This window comes from Drosophila serrata, unplaced genomic scaffold (genome assembly GCF_035046125.1).
Source record: "Drosophila serrata isolate PLE 108 unplaced genomic scaffold, ASM3504612v1 contig_173, whole genome shotgun sequence".
Classification (NCBI taxonomy): domain Eukaryota; kingdom Metazoa; phylum Arthropoda; class Insecta; order Diptera; family Drosophilidae; genus Drosophila; species Drosophila serrata.
Genome location: NW_028257071.1, coordinates 78,811 through 99,594, shown reverse-complemented (window position 1 = coordinate 99,594; position 20,784 = coordinate 78,811). Strand labels below are relative to the sequence as shown.

The window sequence follows — 20,784 nt, the reverse complement described above, 5'->3', positions numbered from 1 at the left end:
TTTGGAAAACATGGATTTTTCAATGAAATTGACTGTTTTTATACCTTTTTTCAGAATATAATTTCAGTCAGACGATTAAGACGCAGTGAAGAAATCATTTCCGACCCTATAAATAATATATATCCTTAATCAAAATGAACAGGCAAACCTTTCTGGCCATGTGTGAAAGAACAAAATTTTGGTCCATTTTTTTTATGTTAAAATTCAAAAAACAAATTCTTAAAAAAATAGAACTCTTTAAATTTTCAACCTCAAGATGCAGATTTGTTAACCTGCTACGAATTAACACTGTAACGCTTTTCGAATTGCAATAAATGTATCCTTACCTTAGTTATGATGATTTGAATGCATGGGTATACAAAACTTCGGCTTCCCGTAGTTCGCTTGGTTTTTCCTTCTTATTCTATTTAATTTTCCTATATATTTTCCTCCAAACAGTCGCTTTCCGCCCTTCAAGTGGTTCACCTGCTGTTGCAAGTCGTACCGCAACAACTCTCAGCAGAACCGCTGTCACACCGTTGGTCGAAGGCTGCACAACAGCTGCGACTCGATGAGGACACTTACCACATCGCTGACAGTCAGCCGAAGGTCCACCAACAAGACCAATGCCCGCGTGGTCATCTGCGAGCGGCCCAGCAAGGTGGTCACCGTGCCGGCCATGTCCGAGGTATGATAGCTGGCCCACACCAGGCGCAAGCCATCGCGGTTTGCGGTTCACGGGCCCACGGCCTTCAGCGATGCGGAGTTCCTCTAAGTGGGAGGAGAGCTCCTTCCGGCGAATGCATACCAGAGGCTTAGACAATAAGTTCGATAGTAAGGAGGGGGCATAGCTAGTCGCTAAATGTAAGTGTGCCAAGTCTACGCTACGAATTTCCAAAACCTATTTGCAATCTATGCTTAAGTAAGTAATTTATGCATTGTCTAGTACTGGCATTTCTATGACTTTTAATTAAGACTAAGAAAAATATATGGAATATATAGATGGAGTTAGCAAGTGTATCTCTACGATGTCACAGAAATTCAAGTCACCATAAAGCTTCATTTTGGCTTTCAATTCTAAAAACTTTTATAGAAAAATGTGATAAAATCAGTTGAGAACAGTTTTGCATTACCTAATGAAATAATTATAAGTTTCTTTTCATTGAATAATATTAATTTTCCTATGTACTTCTGCATGAAAATATAGAAATAATATCTGTGACTATTATACATTTTTGAAAGATATTTACCCTCCATAATTATAATTCGAGATTTTCGTGACTCCTCTGAGATTGTTGTCGGGTTTCAGTCTTCTTAAAAGCTAATTTCCAACCTCTCCTATTTGTAATCTACTCATCAGACTGATTTAATTTGTGTGTGTGTATGGCCGTTAGGAGGAAATTTAAAAACATAAATATCTCCAGTCTCCTAAGTAGCTGCTAAGGTCATTAAAATTCCAACTCATCCGTGTGTATATATAGTATATATATATTTAAAGCCACTTGTAATGGTGGATAAACTTGTCCAAGCATCTTAAACCAAAACCTATTAGGCATAAGTAGACCATAAGAGTTAATAGAGCATAACGTTTTAGTCAATTTGGTTTAAGCTAATATTTGTTTCATAATTATGTGTAGAGAGCAGAATAAAGGCAGCGGCGAATTCTCGAGCGTCTCTCGCATTTTTCATTCATTTTCTCGGCACGCGCTGGAAAATCCTCCTTTATTTTCACCCCAATGAACAATGGGGGCGCAAGGACACAAGGACGAACGCTCTCACTTTCTTTATAATTGTTGCGATGATGTGGTATTTGTCTGTGGCCTCCGCTGACGTCACTGATGGAAAGTGAAAAGTCAACATGGGTAGATAAATTGAGCGACAAAACCCAACAGACAATGAAAACATATTGGTTTCTGTGGGTCCTGCAAACAACCAACGGGTATTCCATTTATTGCTATTGTTATTATTATTATTATTGTCTGTGAAATGGTAAATTTACCATGCAAACCTCGGCGAATCTGTTTATGTTTGCCTTATGACTGACTGAGTCCCGCAGCTTTACCCCCTTGGCAAATTTGCATTCTCCACTTCCTGATGTTTAATCGCATGAGTAAACATCCCGACGGCCGATGGAAACTATAGCAACTGGTTGTGGGACCAGCCAGCTCTCGAATAAATTTCCCGGTGAGACAGAAGTGGAAAAATACTTTCCGCAGGACATTCGCTTCATTTGGCACGGCACGGCAAGGACGAAGAAAAATCCATTAAGAAGCTTACGCCAGGCGGCGCATTGTTGAAATTGTTTGCAATTATGATTTGGTAAATTATTTGTCAACTTTTAATTGAAAAGCTATTAGCAAATTGGTAAACAAAAAAGAATTCTTTAACAATTGTTTTTGTCTGCAAGAAATTCGCAACGTTCCGGTTTATTTGCTGAAGAAATTCATAATTCCAAGGCCTTGAAGTTTCTTTAGAAAAAATATATTAAAAGGGAATTCAAGAAGGAAAGGGATGAAATTAAAAGCCAAGCTATAGCTGATGATTTCTCCTACATAGGTTTTTATCAGTTTACAATTTGAAATACCGTCAAAAAAATCATGATTCCAAATTACGTCTTTACAAAATCGGGCAATGAATTCGAATACAATGTTGTAAGAAGGAACTATAAAGTTCAGGACGCTATCCCTTCGCGCAACAGTTTACGGTCACTGAATACGGGACGTAAGAAGTTCAAAGTTAGGAGCATGGATGGTGGTCTAAAGCGCTCCAAACATCACAAAAAGGATACAAGGAGTGCTGAAACCTCAACGCAGATGAACGCCAAGGATTCAACCGCGCGAAGCGTGAGCTTTCGTCTCGAAGCGGGAAACACTCGGTTCCAGACCCCAAGAGATCGTAAGACGGAGTCCTCGGTAGAAACATTAAACATGCACACAGATCCCAGTCCCAGTGTTCATAGCGACCTGCAGGAATCCTTCACCGACTTCTTTAGCATTATCCACGACAATGTCATGGAATCGGTGAAGGCGGCTGTGCAGCAAATGGTTAGCAAATGTTTCGAGCAATCCATGGCCAAAATTGAGCGGCTGTCTCAGGATATACGTAACCAAGAGGCACTGCTCAACAAAATCCATCGTGATATAACGAGTAGTAAGTGTATCTATTTTATATTTTAATGAAATCTCTGGCACGACAACCTTTTCCCCTTAGAAATGGCACTTCAGAGCGAGACCAATATGAACCAATTCAAGTTCGTTACCCAAATGCTCATCGACAACCAGACCGTGCACTACAGGGCCCTCAATCAGGCGAAGCAGAATAAGCAGCGCCGTTTGGAGAATCGCGAAGTGGAGAAGGAACAAAAGCTGGAACGGGAACGAAAGCGTTCCGGAAGCAGCATTAAGGCCAGAAGTTCCAGCATGGATCCTTCCAAGAGATATGTGGGTGGTGATAGCAAGTCCCGAGGTCCCCAGCACAAGCTATTTCAGCAGCAAGAGCCGATAATCTATAAGATCAATGAGGAGTTCAAAAGGACAAAAACGCCCATCCTCCAAAACAAGTCCACATCGAATAGTCTGCCGGATCTCTCTGGATCTCCGTCAAAATCTCCATCCGCGGTCTCCAAGCGCTCGGCGTCTCGTCCTTCCGGCAACAAACACGATCGGGAAGTATGTCTCCCGGCCATGACATATCCACCCAGTGCCATTCCTCGCCGAAGGGATGTCAAATAGAAATAGCATTTTAATTTCCATGCTTGGCACTAAAGTTTTCCATAACTGGAAATTCTATAACATGGGAAAATTCAATCTCCTTGCCATGTCAAAGAATTGACAGTTATGGAAAACTTGAACAAATTATAAAAATGGTTTAGGTTGAAAAAAAAAATTATTTTAATAAAACGGAATAGGGTTTGTAAAACATTGAACATTTGTTCCAAAGAAAATCATTGCAAAGTATGCTAATAAACAAAGAAAGCCTCACTTTAAATAAAAACAAAAGGAACATTACGCAAGACTATATAGTGATGATAAAAAAATTTAACTATATATGTAAAAACGGGGACTGCAGTTCCGATTTAATCCGAACTCTCACTAAGCTTTGTTGCCTCTGGTTTCTTTAGCTCCACAGTCTCGTAATACTGCTTCTTTCGCAAATAACGCTGGACAAATGGGGCCAATAGGTTCTCTTCAACATCTCGGACATCCTGACGTCCGTATACAAAGGTGGCCAAGTTCGAAATGATAATGGTAAGTGAGGCACCCATCATGGCGTACAATAAGAAGGACATGTGATACACCGAAGAACCACTATGGGGTTCGCTAAAGGAAAAGATTTTCGATAATTATTACATTATTAAGCTACTTATTAAACATAAGAAACTTACTATTCCGCTGTGGAATTCAGGTAGCGACTCATATCAAACTCATAGTCACACTTCTCAACGGAAACCGGAAGCTTGGTGTGCCGAAAGGAACCGGTTATATTGGCTATTTGGGCATTCACCGCTATCCAGGCCATGGTCATAAACGAGGCAACGCTACCGACGAAAACGCACTGTAATTGTGTAATTAAAAACATGATTTCATTATTATTTTTGTATAGAATCCTCTCGTAAGCCTTTACTCACCTTATCACCCACCCAAGGCATTAGCATGCCCACCGTAAAAATGCCCAACATTGGGCCATACAAGCTCGACTGGAGCGTGGCCGACAGCTGCAGGACCATGCCCAGTTTCTCCACCACATAGACCATAAAAATCGAGCTGATGCCGAAGGTCACCACAACCAGGCGCATGGTAAGGGCGATATGGTTCTCCTTCATCGCCTTTCCCATTCGCGGCCGCACAAAGTCCTCCAGGATTACGGCAGCCAGTGAGTTAAGGAGCGTGGATAAGGAGCTCAAAGCGGCACTAAAAACAGCCGAAACGAACAATCCTGGTAGTCCAGGAAGCACGCCCAGGACTCGCATCACCAACAGGGGAACCAACTGATCCCGGCGGCCAGCCAGCTAAGGAATTACTTATTAGTATATAACATATACTATCATATTAAATATATTCAGGAACTTACCCCCGTGGACATCGGATCGCAATCGTAGTAGGTGGCATAGCAAACCAATCCCACATACACACAGCCGCAGTAAAGTAAAGTAAGACCAATGGAGAAGGTAAACAGGGTTTGTTTGATAGCCTTTAGTCCTGGCAAGGACATAAACCGCTGAACTGTGGCCTGGTTAATGGACGTACTCTGCAGTTTGAAGAAGGTTCCACCCACAAAGACAGAGAACACACTCAGCCTAACAGTGGGATCCATGGTCCATCTGGGTATAAATAAAGTATTTTAGAAATATATCTCAAAAAGAGCATAATATATTTAACCTACTCGGGTGTGTTGAGGCGGCCACCATCCATGTTACGCTGCCACACCACGCCAAAGCCACCCAAGTCCACAGTGCCTTTGATCATAATTACAATGAGGGATCCGTACATGATAACGCTTTGAACCACATCCGTATAGACCACTCCCTTGATGCCGCCCACACAAGTGTAGAAGGTGCAAATGATGATCACAATTGGTGTAATGGTGTGAATGCCAATTCCAGATACTTGGTTGAAGGTCAGGGCCGGTACATAAACTGCTATGGGAAGCCAAATGATCTATGGGAATTTACATGATAAAAATTTTAATTAAAGAACATTTTATAAAATAAAAGATCTACTCACCGCTTTTAGGACAAACAGACTGGCTCCGAACAAACGCATTCGCCGGCTGAAACGTCTCTCAAAGTACTGAAAGAATGAGTGTGTATAAGTATTGATTCTTAAAGGAACTCTGATCATATAGGACAGACCCAGTCGTATGTTTCATTGAGGTAAGCTAAAAGATTCAAGCTTAAGCATTCGGTTAAGATTAGGTACAAGACAATAATTAAACCTAAGAAGAAACTACAGGTATTTGGGTTGTATATACAGGATATATATATTTATGGGATTACAATTATTATGATTATGCTTAGGACTTTTCGTCCTGCTCCAGCTTTGGCAGCGTTTTCGATTCGTGCAGAGCCAATTCTGCCTTCTCATCGCTAGCCACACTCTCGTATTGGCCATACCAATATTTCCTTATGACCGGACTTATCAGTTCCTTGTCCACCACACGGGGATCCTGACGACCAAAGTACAGAGTAGCCAACAGTGATCCAAGGACAGTGCCCAGGGAACCGACTGTGGTGTACCACAAAAATGAGATCTCATGGATGCCATGGCTGGTTGACTCCATTGGAGTTCTGTTAATAGATTATTAAAACGGAATTTAGATATATATAGCTGATAGTGATCACTTGGAACAATTACATACGCCGTCGTGGTAGCATTCCAGTTGTCAGGCAGGTCAAAGGAGTAATCACATTCCTCCACAGAAACAGGCTTCGTGGGAAAGGTTAGAGATCCTGTGAAAATTGCTATTTGAGCACGCACCACAATATAGGCAGTGAAACTCGAGGCTGCCGAGATGCCTGCGAGGAGGCTCTATAAAGAATAGAAATACATTATGTTATATAGTATAACTATATAACTAAAATATTTTAATTTAGGTCAAACCTCAGTTTTAACAAAAGGCAGCAACATGCCCACACTAAAGGCACCCAGCAATGGACCACATGTAATGGCCGCCACCGTCGAGGACAGCTGCATGACCAGGCCAAGTCTCTGGACAATTGGCACGCTGGCCATCGAGATCAGACCAAAGACTATGACTACTCCACGCAGTATATATGCTGTTTGTCGCTCAGTCAGGGGCTTCTTACGGAAAGGCTCCACAAAGTCCGTAAGGATGACGCCAGACAGCGAATTCAGAGCCGTCGAAAGGGAGCTCAGGGCTGCGCTGAAGACTCCAGCTACAAAGAGACCAACCAGGCCGGGAATATGACCCACACTTTTAACCACATACAGGGGTATAACCTGATCCTTGGCACGAGCTAGCTGTAGAGGAGATCAACATATATATTTATCTTGAGGAACCCATAATCAAAGAAGGTACTTACACCCGTTGTAATGGGATCGCAATGATAGAACTCAGCAAAGGCCAGCATTCCTATATAGACACACATCAACAGGACAATCATAAAACCAATTAAAGAAGAAACTAGAGCACGTTTCACGGCCTTGTTATTGGGCAAAGTAAGATAACGCTGAACGATGGCCTGATTAATGCCATTGGCCTGAAGCTTGAAGAAAGCGCCGCCAATAAACAAAGCAAATACACCCATTCGTACTGTAGGATCAAATGTCATGCTGGAATATATTCATATATATATTTATAGCTAAAAATTCTGATTCAATGACTTAGATACTCACTCCGGCGCCACTAGGCGATCAAACTGGCGATTGTGTTCCAGGACCACACTCAATCCTCCCAAGTCCGAGGTGCCCTTGACAATGACTATGGCCATAGAGCCAATCATTACAATGCCCTGGATGACATCCGTCCAAACAACGCCCTTTATGCCACCCTTAAAAAGGAAAATTATAATTAGTAAAAATATAAATAATTAATAAAATAATAACCAAAACTCACCACACTGGTGTAAAGAATGCAAACCAAACTGGTCAAAGGAACAATGGTGCTGACACTAATGCCAGAAACTAATCAAGAAAAGTATAATTAAAATCTGTTTCATTATTAAAATATAGATTTATGTACTCACCTTGATTCAGGGTCAAAGCAGGAACATAAATACATATAGGCTGCCACAAGATCTAATAAATATAAAGATTAATTTAATACATACATTTGTAAAAATTAACTGAACTTACATTCATCACCACAAAGAGGCAGGATCCAAAGATCCGAACTCGTCGATCGAAGCGTCTCTCGAAGTACTGCGATGAGATCAAACAGAAGGAAGAACAAATAGTTTATAGGATGCATGGCTATGTACAGGATGCATTTAATAAATGAGACATGCTAGGACACACCACAAGCAATAAAAAACTTTTACACAAAACAACAAATGAACACATTTTATTAAACGAAAAAATTAAGAAGCACTTTGAGCTTCAGTTTCGGTTTTGCGCTTAAAGAGATCCTCCATATTGACAGCCTGATAGTTCTTGTTGGGCAGGAAGCGGCGCATACAGGGCGTGATCAGGGCAGGATCCATCTTATTGAGATCCTCCCAGCCGAAAAACAAGCTAGCCAACAGTGAGACCACGGTACAGATAACTCCACCGAGGGCAGTGTACCAAAAGAAGGACAAATGGTAAATGTCACGCTCCGAGGGCCTGAAAAATAAATACTTGATGTATGTTTCTAAAACCCAACCCACCCGTCATACTTACCTGTAACTGTGGATGGCCTCCTGGACGGTGACATTGTCAAAGGCATAGTCACAGCCATCAACAGAAACGGGTAACTTGGGATACCGAATCTCTCCATTCATTTGGGCCAACTGAGCTTGCACGCAGATCCAGGCCAGTGCCAAAAAAGACACCAGGCTGCCCACCATTACGCTCTATTAAAAGTAAAACTTATTTAGATTAAAACATTATTTAAAAAGCAAACATGTCACCTTTCCCTTCACCCAAGGCAGGCCCACACCCATGGAATAAATGCCCAAAAGTGGACCCATCGACACGGCCGCCGTGGTGGTGGCCAAGGGAACCACCATTCCCAGCTTCTCCACGATATTGACTAAGCCAATACATGAGAACCCTAACACAACGACTATGGCCCGCAGCCAGAAGGCAGTCTGCCGTTCCGTCAAGGGCGTCCTCAGCAAGGGTCTCACAATATCCTGGGTAATCACACATGCCAAGGAATTTAGGCCCGTGGAAAGGGAACTTAGAGCAGCACTAAAAACGCCAGCCACAAAAAGTCCTGGCAAGCCGGGGAAGGAACCCAAAGTGCGCATCATTAGCAAAGATGGCAACTGGTCGCTGGCAGCTGCCAACTGCAAAGAGGAAAAACTCCATGTATAATTTAGTTGAAAGTTAATTTTATATACTATTTACCTTAGTACTTATAGGATCACAGTCATGGTAAACAGCGTAGGACACCAGACCCATGTAGTTGCAGCAGCTCAAGAGGAACATCAGGAGCAAAGTGAAGATAAACATGCACCGCTTGGCATGGTTATAACTGGGCAGGGAAAGGAATCGCTGTATGGACACCTGGTTGACATCCGAAGACTGGATCTTATGCAGGGTGCCGCCCACAACCACAGATAACATGGACAGACGAACCGTGGGATCCCAGGTCCACCTGAAACAGCAATTATCAGTATTAATTAATCATGGCCAAGGCCAAAAGACTCACTCCGGTGCATTGAGTCGACCGCCGTCTTCATTTCGCTGCAGGACCACGCCCAGACCGCCCACATCTAAGGTACCTTTAATGCATACCGCCAAAATGGAACCGAACATTACGAAGCTCTGGATGACATCTGTCCAGACCACGGCCTTCAGTCCGCCCTAAAATGACAATTGTCGAGTTCTAGGGATGGCAGAAAATTTAATTAAGCCTCACCACACACGTGTAGAAGGTGCAGATGGTGCAGACAATGGGCGTAATCACATGGATGCCCGTGCCGGTCACTGAAAGCCCAAAATTCTAAGTAAATGCGAATATATTTGCATGTGTGCACTTGAGAAAAATTCACTTAGATTTAGGTATGTAAATTCAAAGTAAAAGTCTGATTATTGACAATTATTAGGAATTATCCAATGTGAATTCGATTTAACGTTTTCGTTAAATTAATTTCTTATTAAATCTAAAAACCTGCTTATTTCTCTCAATGCAAACATAGATAGTAAATGGAAATTCTTGTTGTACTTAAACCAAAATCAAACTCACCCTGATTATAGGTTATAGCTGGAACATACAAGCACACTGGCAGCCACACCATCTACAAGGGAAAGTGGTCACAGAGGAAAATCAAAGGGGTTAGCAATAAATTAAGGATTGCAATACTCACGGTTCCCACGATGAAGAGAACTGAGCCCAAATTGCGTATGCCAGCTCCATAGCGCAATTGAAAGTACTGAAGGTTTAAGGGATTCAAGTTAGATTTAACATATGTCAGAGGCATTAATACTTAGACAAAATATGGTTTCGTGCGGTGCTATTTACAGGTCCTAATATTAAAGCTAACTTTTAGGAAAGAAATTGAACAAGTGCGTCTTAGGGATACATTTTATTGGCAACTACATGGCAAAGGGATTAAGTTCTACGATTTCTCATTCGGAACCTTTAAGATGGTCTCGTCCAGCTTCACGCTGGTATAGTTTATCTTGTGGAACCTGCGAATGCAGGGCGAGAGCAAATCAATATCCACATCCTCTGGCTTATTCCGGCCAAAGATAAACCCTGCCAGATGGGCTGTGATAACAGCCACTGTGGCCCCCATCGTACTGTATAACATGAAGGATACATTGTAGAGCTGTTGGACGAAGGTTAGGGATCTGTGGGAAATAACCCTAAGCAATGAGTGGTTACTTGATAGATCCTGATCAGGACATGACTTACGCAGACTGCGACGATATGGCATACGTGGCATTAGCAGGTGACACCAAGGGATGCTCGAACTCATAATCACATCCTTCCACGCTTACCGGCTTGGTCTCGAACTGAATTTCACCGGAATTAATAGCCAGTTGAGCTGACAGGCATAGCCAGCCCATGAAGAAGAAGGAGCAAAGTGATCCCACAATGGCGCTCTTTAAGAAAATTAATTAGTTCTTACGTCTCTTTTGTTCAGATGGGGTGACTAACCCTGGACTTGATGCTTGGGCACAGCAGGCCCATGACAAAAAGTCCCAGCAGTGGACCCTGGACCACAGATCCAATGGTCATGGACAATTGCATCACATGAGAACCCATTCGCTCGACCACGAATACAAGGGCCACACTTAAGACTCCAATGGCCACAGTCACGAGTCTCATAATGATGGCAGTTTGATGCTCGGTAAGGGGCTTCCTTGCCAACGGCCTTATGTAATCCTCCAGGAAGACGGCGGCCAGGGAATTCATACCAGTGGAAAGGGAACTGAGAGCGGCACTAAACACACCGGCCACAAACATTCCAGGTACGCCGGGAAACGAGCTTAGGGATTGCACAACCAGCAGAGGAACCAACTGATCCTTCGCAACGGCCAACTGAAATTTATTTCACAGTCAGAAGAGTTAATCAAAAGGGATTGAATATTCTAGAACCTTGGTGGTCAAGGGATCACAGTCGTAGTAGGTTGCGTAGAGCAGCAGTCCGTTATACAGGCATATGGCCATCAGAACCACTAGTCCAAAGATGAAGATGAACGATGTCTGGGCCATCTCCTTGATGCCCGGCAGAGACAGGTAACGTTGTGTGATGATCTGGTTGCAGCCTAAGTTATAGGCATTATGCGCCAGGTTGCCCACTAGCATGGCCATCAAGGACATTCGCACCTTGGGATCGAACGTAGCTCTGCATCGAAAAGGTGATAGATTAGGCATAAGTATCGCCCTAATTAACACTTTTTGGACCTACTCGGGCCACTCGAGGCGACCGCTATCAAAGTTCCTTTGAATAACCACGCCCAGCCCGCCCACATCCATGGTGCCCTTGATGATCACAAAGAATATGGCTCCCACCATAATGACAGTCTGGATGACGTCCGTCCAAACAACGGCCTTCAAACCGCCAACAGTTGTGTAGAAAATGCAGACGAGGCACACGATGGGTGTGATGACATGGATATTAATGCCAGTAACTGAAAAGGTAATAGTGAACGTCAACAGGAACTCAAGTTTCGGACTTAAATAAAAATAAAATAATTAATTAAATTAATTAATTAAAGGTAAAGATATAGCTTAATAAAACAATTGTCAAAAACCCATTTGAGATTCATTTGTAAGGTATTTATGTACACGATAAAATGCCATTATATACAAATACTTACTTTTACTAGGTGCAAGATATTGCTATACATGGTGCATTGTGTTTGATTTGAGCTAAATTCAAGTAAGCAATTATGAATATAACAATATAAAAATAATGTTAAACAATATATAGCCTAAAGTGGACTTTATTGGAAAATGATTTAAGCTTTTAAGCTTCGGTTCGAATTATTTCCGTATAAAGGAAGTAAGAAACAAATAAGTACATCGCAATTTGAACTCAAATGCATCAGTTAATTGGCAAAGCCTTAACCTATGACTTCTCGGTGGCTTCCTTAAGGGTATTCTCGTCCAGGCTAACACTGGAATAGTTCAACTTCTGACGTTTTCGTACGCAGGGCGTGAGCAGCTCGGGATCCACTGAACCCTCCTTATTTCGGCCAAAGAAACATCCGGCCAGATGTGCAACACCCACGGCCACACATCCCCCCATGACAGTGTAGAACATGAAGGAGATGTGGTATAGCTGCTCTGCGAAACTGAGAGACCTGCGGAAGGGGTTTGGCACATGAGAAAAGACCAGCAGACAGACAATGGCTGGTTCTGGCTAACTTACGCTGACTCTGCACTCGTAATGGTGGCATTGGCAGGCGTCACCAGGGATCGATCGAACTCATAGTCACAGCCATCCACGCTAACTGGCTTTACGTCGGCATGAATCTCCCCTGAGTTAATAGCCATCTGGGCTGAAATACTTAGCCAGGCCATGAAGAAGAACGAGACCACAGATCCCACAATGGCACTCTTAAATCAAAACAATACAAATTTGTAGTCAGCAGAGAAGACACACTAAGAAGGAGGAGACACTAACCTTGGAGTTAATACTGGGACATAGCAGACCCATCGAAAACAGACCTAGCAGTGGACCCTGGACCACCGATCCAATGGTCACGGACAATTGCATCACATGGGAGCCCATTCGCTCGACCACGAAAACCAGACTCACACTAAGGACTCCAACAATCACCGTCACGAGTCGCACGATGATGGCGGTCTGACGCTCGGTAAGAGGCGTCTTTGCCATTGGCCTTATGTAATCCTCCAGAAACACTGCTGCCAGAGAGTTCATGCCCGTTGACAGGGAACTAAGGGCGGCACTAAATACTCCGGCCACAAACATGCCGGGCACGCCAGGAAAAGAGCTTAGGGATTGCACCACCAGCAGAGGAACCAACTGATCCTTAGCCACGGCCAACTGTAATACATTACGCAGATCAGAGGAGTTTTATAAAAACTGATCAAACGTCCCCGAACCTTGGTGGTCAATGGATCGCAGTCGTAATAGGTTGCGAAGAGCAGGAGGCCGTTGTACATGCATAATGCAAACATAAGAATCAATCCCAGAATAAAGAGGAAAGATGTGTGGGCCATCTGCTTCACACCAGGAAGGGACATGTACCGCTGGGTCATCATCTGATTGCAGCCAAACTGGTAGGTGTTGTGACCAACAGTGCCCACCATCAAGGCCAGAATGGACATGCGCACCTTTGGATCGAATGTAAACCTGTTTTCGAAGTGCATTCAAAAGTGAATGAAAATGCCACAGAATAGCGGAAGAATTTCACCTACTCGGGCCACTCGAGGCGTCCGCTGTCATAGTTCCGCTGAATGACCACGCCCAGCCCGCCCACATCTAGGGTACCCTTGATGACAACAAAGAATATGGCTCCAATCATAATGACGGTTTGGATGACATCCGTCCAAACGACGGCCTTCAGGCCACCAACCGTTGTGTAGAAAATACAGACGAGGCAAACAATTGGCGTGATGATATGGATATTAATGCCAGTAACTGGAAAAATTTACATGATATATATGACATTTATGCTTAATTTATATATTTACAATTTAAAACATTTAATAATGGGGAACATTTTCAGACATGCCTACAAATATTCATTATAATTAGACATTTGCATGTTTCCATTAAAAAGAATTGAAAATGAATGATTTATAGTAAACTTTCAATCAATATTTCGAGTTCTTTGGTGACCTTTTAGGTTCTTGACAATTTTTATGATTTAATTTTGCAATTTTATAACTATAACTTCAAGTTCATACCTTGATTAAAGGCCAGTGCCGGTACATAGATGACAATTGGCAGCCAGATAATCTGTGGGGAAAACAAATTCAAGACTTTTCTGCGGACTTCCAGCAAGGACCTGGCATTTCGTTGCACTCAAAATTGAATTCTACTTACATTTGCCCCAGTGAAGAAGGCGGATCCCAGCAGACGTACGGACTTGTTAAAGCGCAGCTCGAAGTACTGAAAATATTTTTTTCCATTGTCGGATTGTCGGCGTCGGGTTAACACAATAAAGATGCACACCAACACTCGCAGTGACACTGACCAGCAGGGCAGCAGCAGTGTAATGCAAAAGCGAGTGTGCGGCAACGCGGCGTATACATAATAGACTATTACTCATACGACATGTAGCCAGCACCAAACTTATAAACTACGACTGTCCGTATGCCAAACCGGCGCACAATTGGTATTGTTCGGGCTTATTGCAACCCGGCATGGCATTGTGTGCCAAATCCTCGTGGATACACATGCATATCCCCTTCTCAATACCAATCCCCCATTGGCATGCAAATAAAGTGAACCCTTTCAGGCGATTGCACGCTGCTTTTTTTTGTCGCGAACACGGACTTTTCCTTGTTCTCCCTTAAACCTTACTTACACATTAACATGCCAGCGAATATTATCAGACTCCAAAGATTTTGTACACTCGAAAACATTGAATTAATGCGTAACATGCAGTCCACTAAGTAAACAAACACATCTCCATGCGATTGGACAACGTTCTGCTTACCTCATAGGTGGATGTCAGCTGAAGATTGCAGAACACCGGCAGGAAGATGTACCACGAGATGGTTCCCGAAATGGCCAGCGTCACCAGGATGAAGGCATACTGGGTGCCGTACACATAGATTTCCGTTGAGGTTCCCAGGAGCGAGATGCCAGACACGAAGCTGAAAGTGGAATATGAGAAATTGTTATTATTAGTTCGGGCTAATTACGTCTGAAGCTCAAAGTTCAAGTCAACGCTAATTGTGTGCCGATTGATCGGTTTTTCGGCCAAGTTTCACTGTTTTTTTTTATTTTAGGAATGGACCAAAAATAAACTTGAAGTCAATTTTTAATTCAATTAGGTTCGGGCCAAGCAACCACTCAAGCTGTTGGCCCAAGTCATGATGGAGGACAGGCCTCCAATATTGTGAAACAACTTTAAGGTTCAATTTTAATTAGCTTCAAAAAAACACTGAGCACTTTCTTTATATTAAGCTTAGATCAGTTTTTTTTTAATACATAACGATAATATTTAAATATTATTAATTATAGATGTTTTAAAAACTTTACTATAAATTTTACTTATCTCTAAATGGCCAACGTTGCAGTATTGCAACAAAATGCTTTAATATTTTGCACACTGTATATCCTGTTTATAGTCTCCCCCCTAAGTTTTTAATTAAATTAAGTTTATGCCAATCAATCACGGAAATGTTTGCTTAACTTTTGCAAAGGTGCCCCAAAAATATTAAACTAAATGTTGGGTAAAAAAAATGTTTAAAATTAATGATATTATTGTGGCGTAAATCCTGCAGAACTAAAAGTTTTTAATTAAATTAAGCTCGCCCCAAAACAGCTTTACGTTAAAGTTCAGTTCATTCCGATTACCGAGGTAACTTTAAGGTAAAATTCCATCAACCAAAACGCAGCTTAACCTAATATCTGCTCTAGCATTTCGTGTAAGTAACATTGCTCTGGCCCAAGCATTTCGTAATCTGATTTTAATGATTAATGTCCATAACCATCATCATTTCAATTTGTGCCACAAAACAAATGAATTGCCGCCACAGACACACAGAAAGTTGACGGCGGCCAAGAGAGAAATGCCATTAAAAGTTGATAACAAGCGGCGTTAAAGTACGCAGACACACAACGACACGTTTAAAAAATACGAAAAAGAAACAACAAAAATATAAACAAAAAATTGAAAAATCTGCAAAGCACAAAGGACATTTTGAAGGGAAAAAATGATGGCATGTAATTGTAATTCAAAGCACGTTGGCTGAATTTGTTGCAAAAAGCAAACGACAACAAATAGAATGCCATAACAATAAAAGGCTCACGAAACAATTGTCAGCAGGCGAGGCAAATGACCAAAACCCCGGCCCTAGGATAGGCCAGGATTGCCAGGATTGCGGGGACCAGGTTGGCCTGGTCGGTCATTAATGCGACGACGACGACGACGACTACGACTAAGACAAAGGGACCGCACCCGTCGAAAGGTGCTTGACCAAAACGTGTCAAATACAATGCCCAACACCCACCCGTTCGCTGTTCCACGACCAAGGTCACTCGGCCGAACGAGCGAAAGGCGAAGAAAAAGTAATTTGGGCAAATTATTTGAGTTTGCGGCTTGGCGCAAGTTTAAATAACTTCAATCTGGCTTAGACACCAAAAGCGGATAAGTTGTATTTATACGCCAGATACACACTCATATATATGGCTATATATATTTTACTCGCAAAGTTCCGCAAGCCATTTCAATATCAGCACAATCAACACGGAGGACACCCCCTAATAGGCTTGACCCTGACAATGAATATTGTTTACGCAATCTCTCCTCCAGTCTTCTGTCGGAAACTTTTAAATAAAATGCTACACTGTTTGTTCTGGCCAAACAACTTGCCGGGAGCCAGACAATGCTGGACTGGGCCAGATTATCCTCTTGGCCATATTACGTATACGCACGTTTGGCTGATGGCACAAAATAAAGCGAAATGACTGAAAATATGTATAAATATATATACATTTTGATTGATTTGGCCGGGGATAAGTTAAGCCCATTACGATAATTTGTTCAAATATTAGCCGAATCCAAATGAATGCATCGCATTCAATTTAAGGGGATTAGCCCCGGCTTAAAGGGACTGAAACAATGAATTTACGAATTTCCTGCCGTCCACTATTTCTATTTAAGAGCTCGAACCTGTCTGTTGGGTCTTGTCAAAAGCAATTAAACACGAAGACACTGAGGAAAATATAGCTATTTCTATATTATATTATTCTATTTCAAATTTTATAAATAAACATATTCAAATAAAAAAGGTTACATAAAAACATTTCAGTGCTTCGATTAATCTACAAAATTTATATCTTATGTATTTTTTAAGGTTACAGAATAGATTCTATTTTTCAATTTAGATATTTTAGTACACTTTCAGACATTTAATATATGTTCTTCAATAAAAATATAAAATGCATTTTATTTAAGGTAGTTTAAAAGATTTTCTTAAACTGGAAAATATTCAAAGCACTTAAATGAATACAAATAATTCGAGGATCTAGTATAGGCAGAAGGTTTCTGGCAAAAGTATGTTAATTGATGAAATCAAATAAAAATTCAGTATATTTTCCCAGTGTATATCCTATTAGCTGGGCAGCATAAAACACGCAAGGCCAATTTAGCATTTGCATACAAGCCCATGCCCACAGCCGGAAGTGTGCTCCTCCCTAAATTTAACTGTGACTGTAACTCACCTGGCCACAAGTGACAGCGCGACCGGAAATACTTTCATTTGTCGCCCGCCCACCAGATAGTCCAGCGCCTCCGAGCCACGCCTCTCCTCCAGGCCCGCCGCCCCGGCCCCATCCTTGCCGGCCAGCTTCTTCCTCTTTTGCTTTTTCTCAATAAAGCCGAAATAGAAGCCGATAACAGCGCACACGGCCAACATGGCGACGAAGACCAAGTAATCAACAATGCCAAAGTGCTGCAGTGCCTGGCTCAAATCCTTCACGCTGAGTTTCTCTTCCGCGTCTTCCAGATTGGATGAAAATGAGTGGGATGAAGTGGGTGTTGTTGGTGTGGGCGTTGACGAGGGAGTGGGAGTAGTCCCTGAGGAGGTCCTGGCGGGACTGGCGCCAGTTGTTGAGCCTCCAGAGACCGTGCTGCTAATTATGGCCACTGTCTTGGCAATCGCATTGACCACCGTCGTGGCAGCCGTGGTGGTGGAGGTGGTGGTGGTGGCCGTGCTGCCTGCCAGGGTGGATATGGATTCCCCCAGCTCCATGGGATCGGTAGTGGTTGACATTATTTCCGGGACCGCAAGTTGCTTTTATGTAGTTTATTTTTATCGACTTCCAGCCGCTCGCTTTAATGCGTTTCAGCTTTGATTACTTTTGCATTAGTTTTGCCACTCGCACACGCACTGTGAATTGAATTCGATTTTTCATTAGGTATTTTTGTTTTCTTTTTTTTCGATAGCACTCGGTACTTTAATCGCTTAACCGGAAAAGTTTTTGGAGAATGCTTATTGAATTTTCATTACTTTTGCAAGAAAAGAAAATTAGACTTTAAGTGGAACGAATCTTTTTTGTAGAGAAAAAACTTATCAGGACTCTTGGAATTTAGTAAAATACGTTGAAGAAAATGGGAAAATAAGAAATAAATAATAATAATTGCATTCTTTCAACTGAATTACAAATACACTCTGAGAAAATTAAAGTGTATAAAAGCAATTAATACTGTTTAACAAACTAGTGTAGTAGAAGTTTAATATGAGGTAATTAAGATAAATTTTATATTACTTGAGCTTAATCCTCAAATAGTTTAATATATTACTCAAGACCAAATCAAATATGACAAAAAATTACAAAATATAGTGTAGTGTAGATAGTTATGCTTTATAGAACTTTTGATGAAACTCTTATGCAATCTTATATCACACACGCACTCAAGATCCTTGACTTTGGGAAGCAGGATATATTAATTAATTAACACCAGACGAGAGCCCGCACAAGCGTACGATCTGAATCTCCACCGAGCACTGAACTCACTTTCCGACTCAAGCACCGTTAGAGATCACCGTTGATCTTATCTAGGTTCTAGGCGCCGCAGCATCACCGTCAGCATCGTCAGAGCACGCCGATCATAATTCACGCAAATCTTGTAAGTGTGGGCTGAGGCTTTGTGTAAGGCTTTATCGCCTAATTGGCCAGGGGCATGTCAGGCAAGATGAATAGATAAGTGCACACCCCCATTCGGGGTGTGATGCGATAGTGGATAATATCGTCGTCTAGCCGCAGATCTGCCAGATTGTAAATTACTTTCTTTGTACGCGGACGTGGCCTAACCGAGACTTTATTGCCAGTGTGTCGGTAATATATAAAAATGCATATCCCTAGAACTTTACAACTCTTCAACAAAAAAAAAATGGGGAAAATTCCACCAGAATACGTTAAATTCTGACTGTTGGCTGGGCAAATCACCTTGCTTGTGGTTCAAACGAGTGGCTACTGGTTTTGACAACACTGCTAGACAAAATTGAATAAAGAAAGAAGGTACAAAATGATATCAATGAACACTACAATGCATAGCATTAAAAAAGTCTATACAATAAAATAAGAAAGGAATATTTAAATGATTACCAATAAAATATATTTTATCAAAAGCTTGAACATGAGGGAAAGAGTCGTTTCCGACCCTATATGTATATTATATATATTATTGATCAGCAAGAAAAGCTGAGACGAGTTAGCTATGTCGGATAAAAAAAAAATTTTCGCAATTTTTTTCAATATTTTATAAGGGGTTACATCGTTAAAATTGTCAAAATTTGACAAAAAATTGAATTTTTAAGATTTGAAAACTTAGTATACAGATTTGTTGGCCTTATAAAAACTAGCACACTACCTTTATCCTATAATACTTCGCTTTGTAGCTCAGTGTCATCTTTATACATTGTTTTAACTGATGATTAGGCTGGAATACTTAATATTTGCTGAATGCGCTCAGTCAAGGCCAAGGCGTGACGTATGTGCGTTGAATGCTATAATATATGCTATATATAATTAAATACAAAACGGTTGGTTTTGTCTCCATCCCAGGTCAGGCCGGAATTTCGCCATGAAAGCCAACCATTTCATGACATTTTCTGTTGGGCAACAGGATGCGATACAAATTCAATTTTGAAAATGGCCAGCAGTGTTAGCTAACCGGCCGAATGCCCCAATTGGCCATACATACATACATACATTGGCCGACAGGCAATGGCAATCAAGTTGAACTCCACAATCCAGTGAAAAAAGTAACTCAATGTGGCATGTCAAGGGACAAAAAAAAAGCGAGGGAAAAAACCATGTCAGTTGTACACAGTTGTGCTCTGGCAGCTCCTTCATCTCTGTTTTATTGGGTTTAATGCACATTAATCGGCGAACAATGCCTGTGATATCATCCGTGTTATTGTTGCTGCAACAAGTTCTACAGTATCTCAAAATAGTCTACTGCACTAGAGGCTCTGGCATAAATAGACAGCACACCAGCAGCAACTAATTGATTTTTGACAATCAATTACGGCAATTACTTACGTCTTGGAGCAGGGTCGAATGGATGAGGTAAATTCAATTTGTGGAAACCTACAAAACGCATACACAACGTGACTCCGGCCTTTGGGTAATCTGCTCCTGAGGTAATCCTTGGAAGCAAGGAGAGCCTCGAAATAGTTGAAGGAGCTACCAGGAATGAAGCTTAGTATTAATGTGTTTCCAGCTAAGAATGGGGTTGAGGGAAATGTTTGATAAATTAAATTTACTTGGAATATTAACAACTATTTTAGATAAATAAAGGTCGACTCTAAGGTTTTATTAGAAAACCTATTAATTTATATTAATCTAACAAAATAAAGTATTCCGATTCTGTTATAGAAATGGCTATATATAAATAGTCATTAATTTAAGACATTACTGAATAATATTAATTTAACCTTATTCTTATTCTGATGCATGGAAATTTTCCATTGGCTTTAATAAAATATTTTGATTGACGTAGCTTTCATCCATCTATTTTAATCCCATTCCTAAAA

The 20,784-nt window shown here is 41.5% G+C and overlaps 3 protein-coding genes across 11 annotated transcripts; 1 reads left to right on the top strand and 2 right to left on the bottom strand.

Annotated features, from left to right (window-relative positions):
• The first annotated feature begins 2,502 nt into the window (after nucleotides 1-2,502).
• Nucleotides 2,503-3,864, top strand: LOC110176536 (uncharacterized). The gene is made up of 2 exons (XM_020942926.2): nucleotides 2,503-3,129; nucleotides 3,190-3,864. Exons 1-2 carry the CDS (start codon nucleotides 2,577-2,579, stop codon nucleotides 3,708-3,710), a joined length of 1,074 nt encoding a protein of 357 aa, XP_020798585.2. The 5' UTR covers nucleotides 2,503-2,576; the 3' UTR covers nucleotides 3,711-3,864.
• Nucleotides 3,846-18,803, bottom strand: LOC110176535 (kin of rumpel). 9 transcript variants are annotated; one of them, XM_086827481.1, is made up of 11 exons: nucleotides 18,658-18,803; nucleotides 17,465-18,132; nucleotides 14,730-14,889; nucleotides 9,953-10,018; nucleotides 9,832-9,883; nucleotides 9,505-9,572; nucleotides 9,295-9,449; nucleotides 8,991-9,240; nucleotides 8,549-8,929; nucleotides 8,319-8,491; nucleotides 7,973-8,261 (listed from the first exon to the last, which is right to left on the bottom strand). In XM_086827481.1, exons 2-11 carry the CDS (start codon nucleotides 18,013-18,015, stop codon nucleotides 8,018-8,020), a joined length of 2,100 nt encoding a protein of 699 aa, XP_086683607.1. In that variant the 5' UTR covers nucleotides 18,016-18,132; nucleotides 18,658-18,803; the 3' UTR covers nucleotides 7,973-8,017. The 9 variants fall into 9 exon arrangements, with proteins under 9 accessions (XP_086683610.1, XP_086683611.1, XP_086683607.1 ...); XM_086827482.1 differs by having other exon boundaries at nucleotides 18,512-18,774; XM_086827483.1 differs by having other exon boundaries at nucleotides 18,578-18,770.
• Nucleotides 5,934-7,617, bottom strand: LOC147644466 (sodium-coupled monocarboxylate transporter 2-like). Its single transcript, XM_086827486.1, has 6 exons — nucleotides 7,555-7,617; nucleotides 7,335-7,489; nucleotides 7,022-7,271; nucleotides 6,579-6,959; nucleotides 6,337-6,506; nucleotides 5,934-6,265 (listed from the first exon to the last, which is right to left on the bottom strand). Exons 2-6 carry the CDS (start codon nucleotides 7,439-7,441, stop codon nucleotides 5,992-5,994), a joined length of 1,182 nt encoding a protein of 393 aa, XP_086683612.1. The 5' UTR covers nucleotides 7,442-7,489; nucleotides 7,555-7,617; the 3' UTR covers nucleotides 5,934-5,991.
• Nucleotides 18,804-20,784: the final 1,981 nt, after the last annotated feature.

What these genes read in the sequence shown, in the direction of transcription:
- LOC110176536 (XM_020942926.2), top strand. Translation starts at nt 2,577, where the DNA reads ATGATTCCAAATTACGTCTTTACAAAATCGGGCAATGAATTCGAATAC. An exon ending in CCATCGTGATATAACGAGTA is followed by an intron (nt 3,130 to 3,189) that starts GTAAGTGTATCT and finishes TTTTCCCCTTAG; the next exon opens with AAATGGCACTTCAGAGCGAG.
- LOC147644466 (XM_086827486.1), bottom strand. Translation starts at nt 7,441, where the DNA reads ATGATTGGCTCTATGGCCATAGTCATTGTCAAGGGCACCTCGGACTTG. An exon ending in GATCGCCTAGTGGCGCCGGA is followed by an intron (nt 7,272 to 7,334) that starts GTGAGTATCTAA and finishes AATATATTCCAG; the next exon opens with CATGACATTTGATCCTACAG. An exon ending in TGCCTTTTGTTAAAACTGAG is followed by an intron (nt 6,507 to 6,578) that starts GTTTGACCTAAA and finishes TATTCTTTATAG; the next exon opens with AGCCTCCTCGCAGGCATCTC.
- LOC110176535 (XM_086827477.1), bottom strand. Translation starts at nt 18,015, where the DNA reads ATGTCAACCACTACCGATCCCATGGAGCTGGGGGAATCCATATCCACC. An exon ending in AGCTGACATCCACCTATGAG is followed by an intron (nt 14,180 to 14,729) that starts GTAAGCAGAACG and finishes AAATATTTTCAG; the next exon opens with TACTTCGAGCTGCGCTTTAA. An exon ending in CCTTCTTCACTGGGGCAAAT is followed by an intron (nt 14,027 to 14,113) that starts GTAAGTAGAATT and finishes TTTTCCCCACAG; the next exon opens with ATTATCTGGCTGCCAATTGT.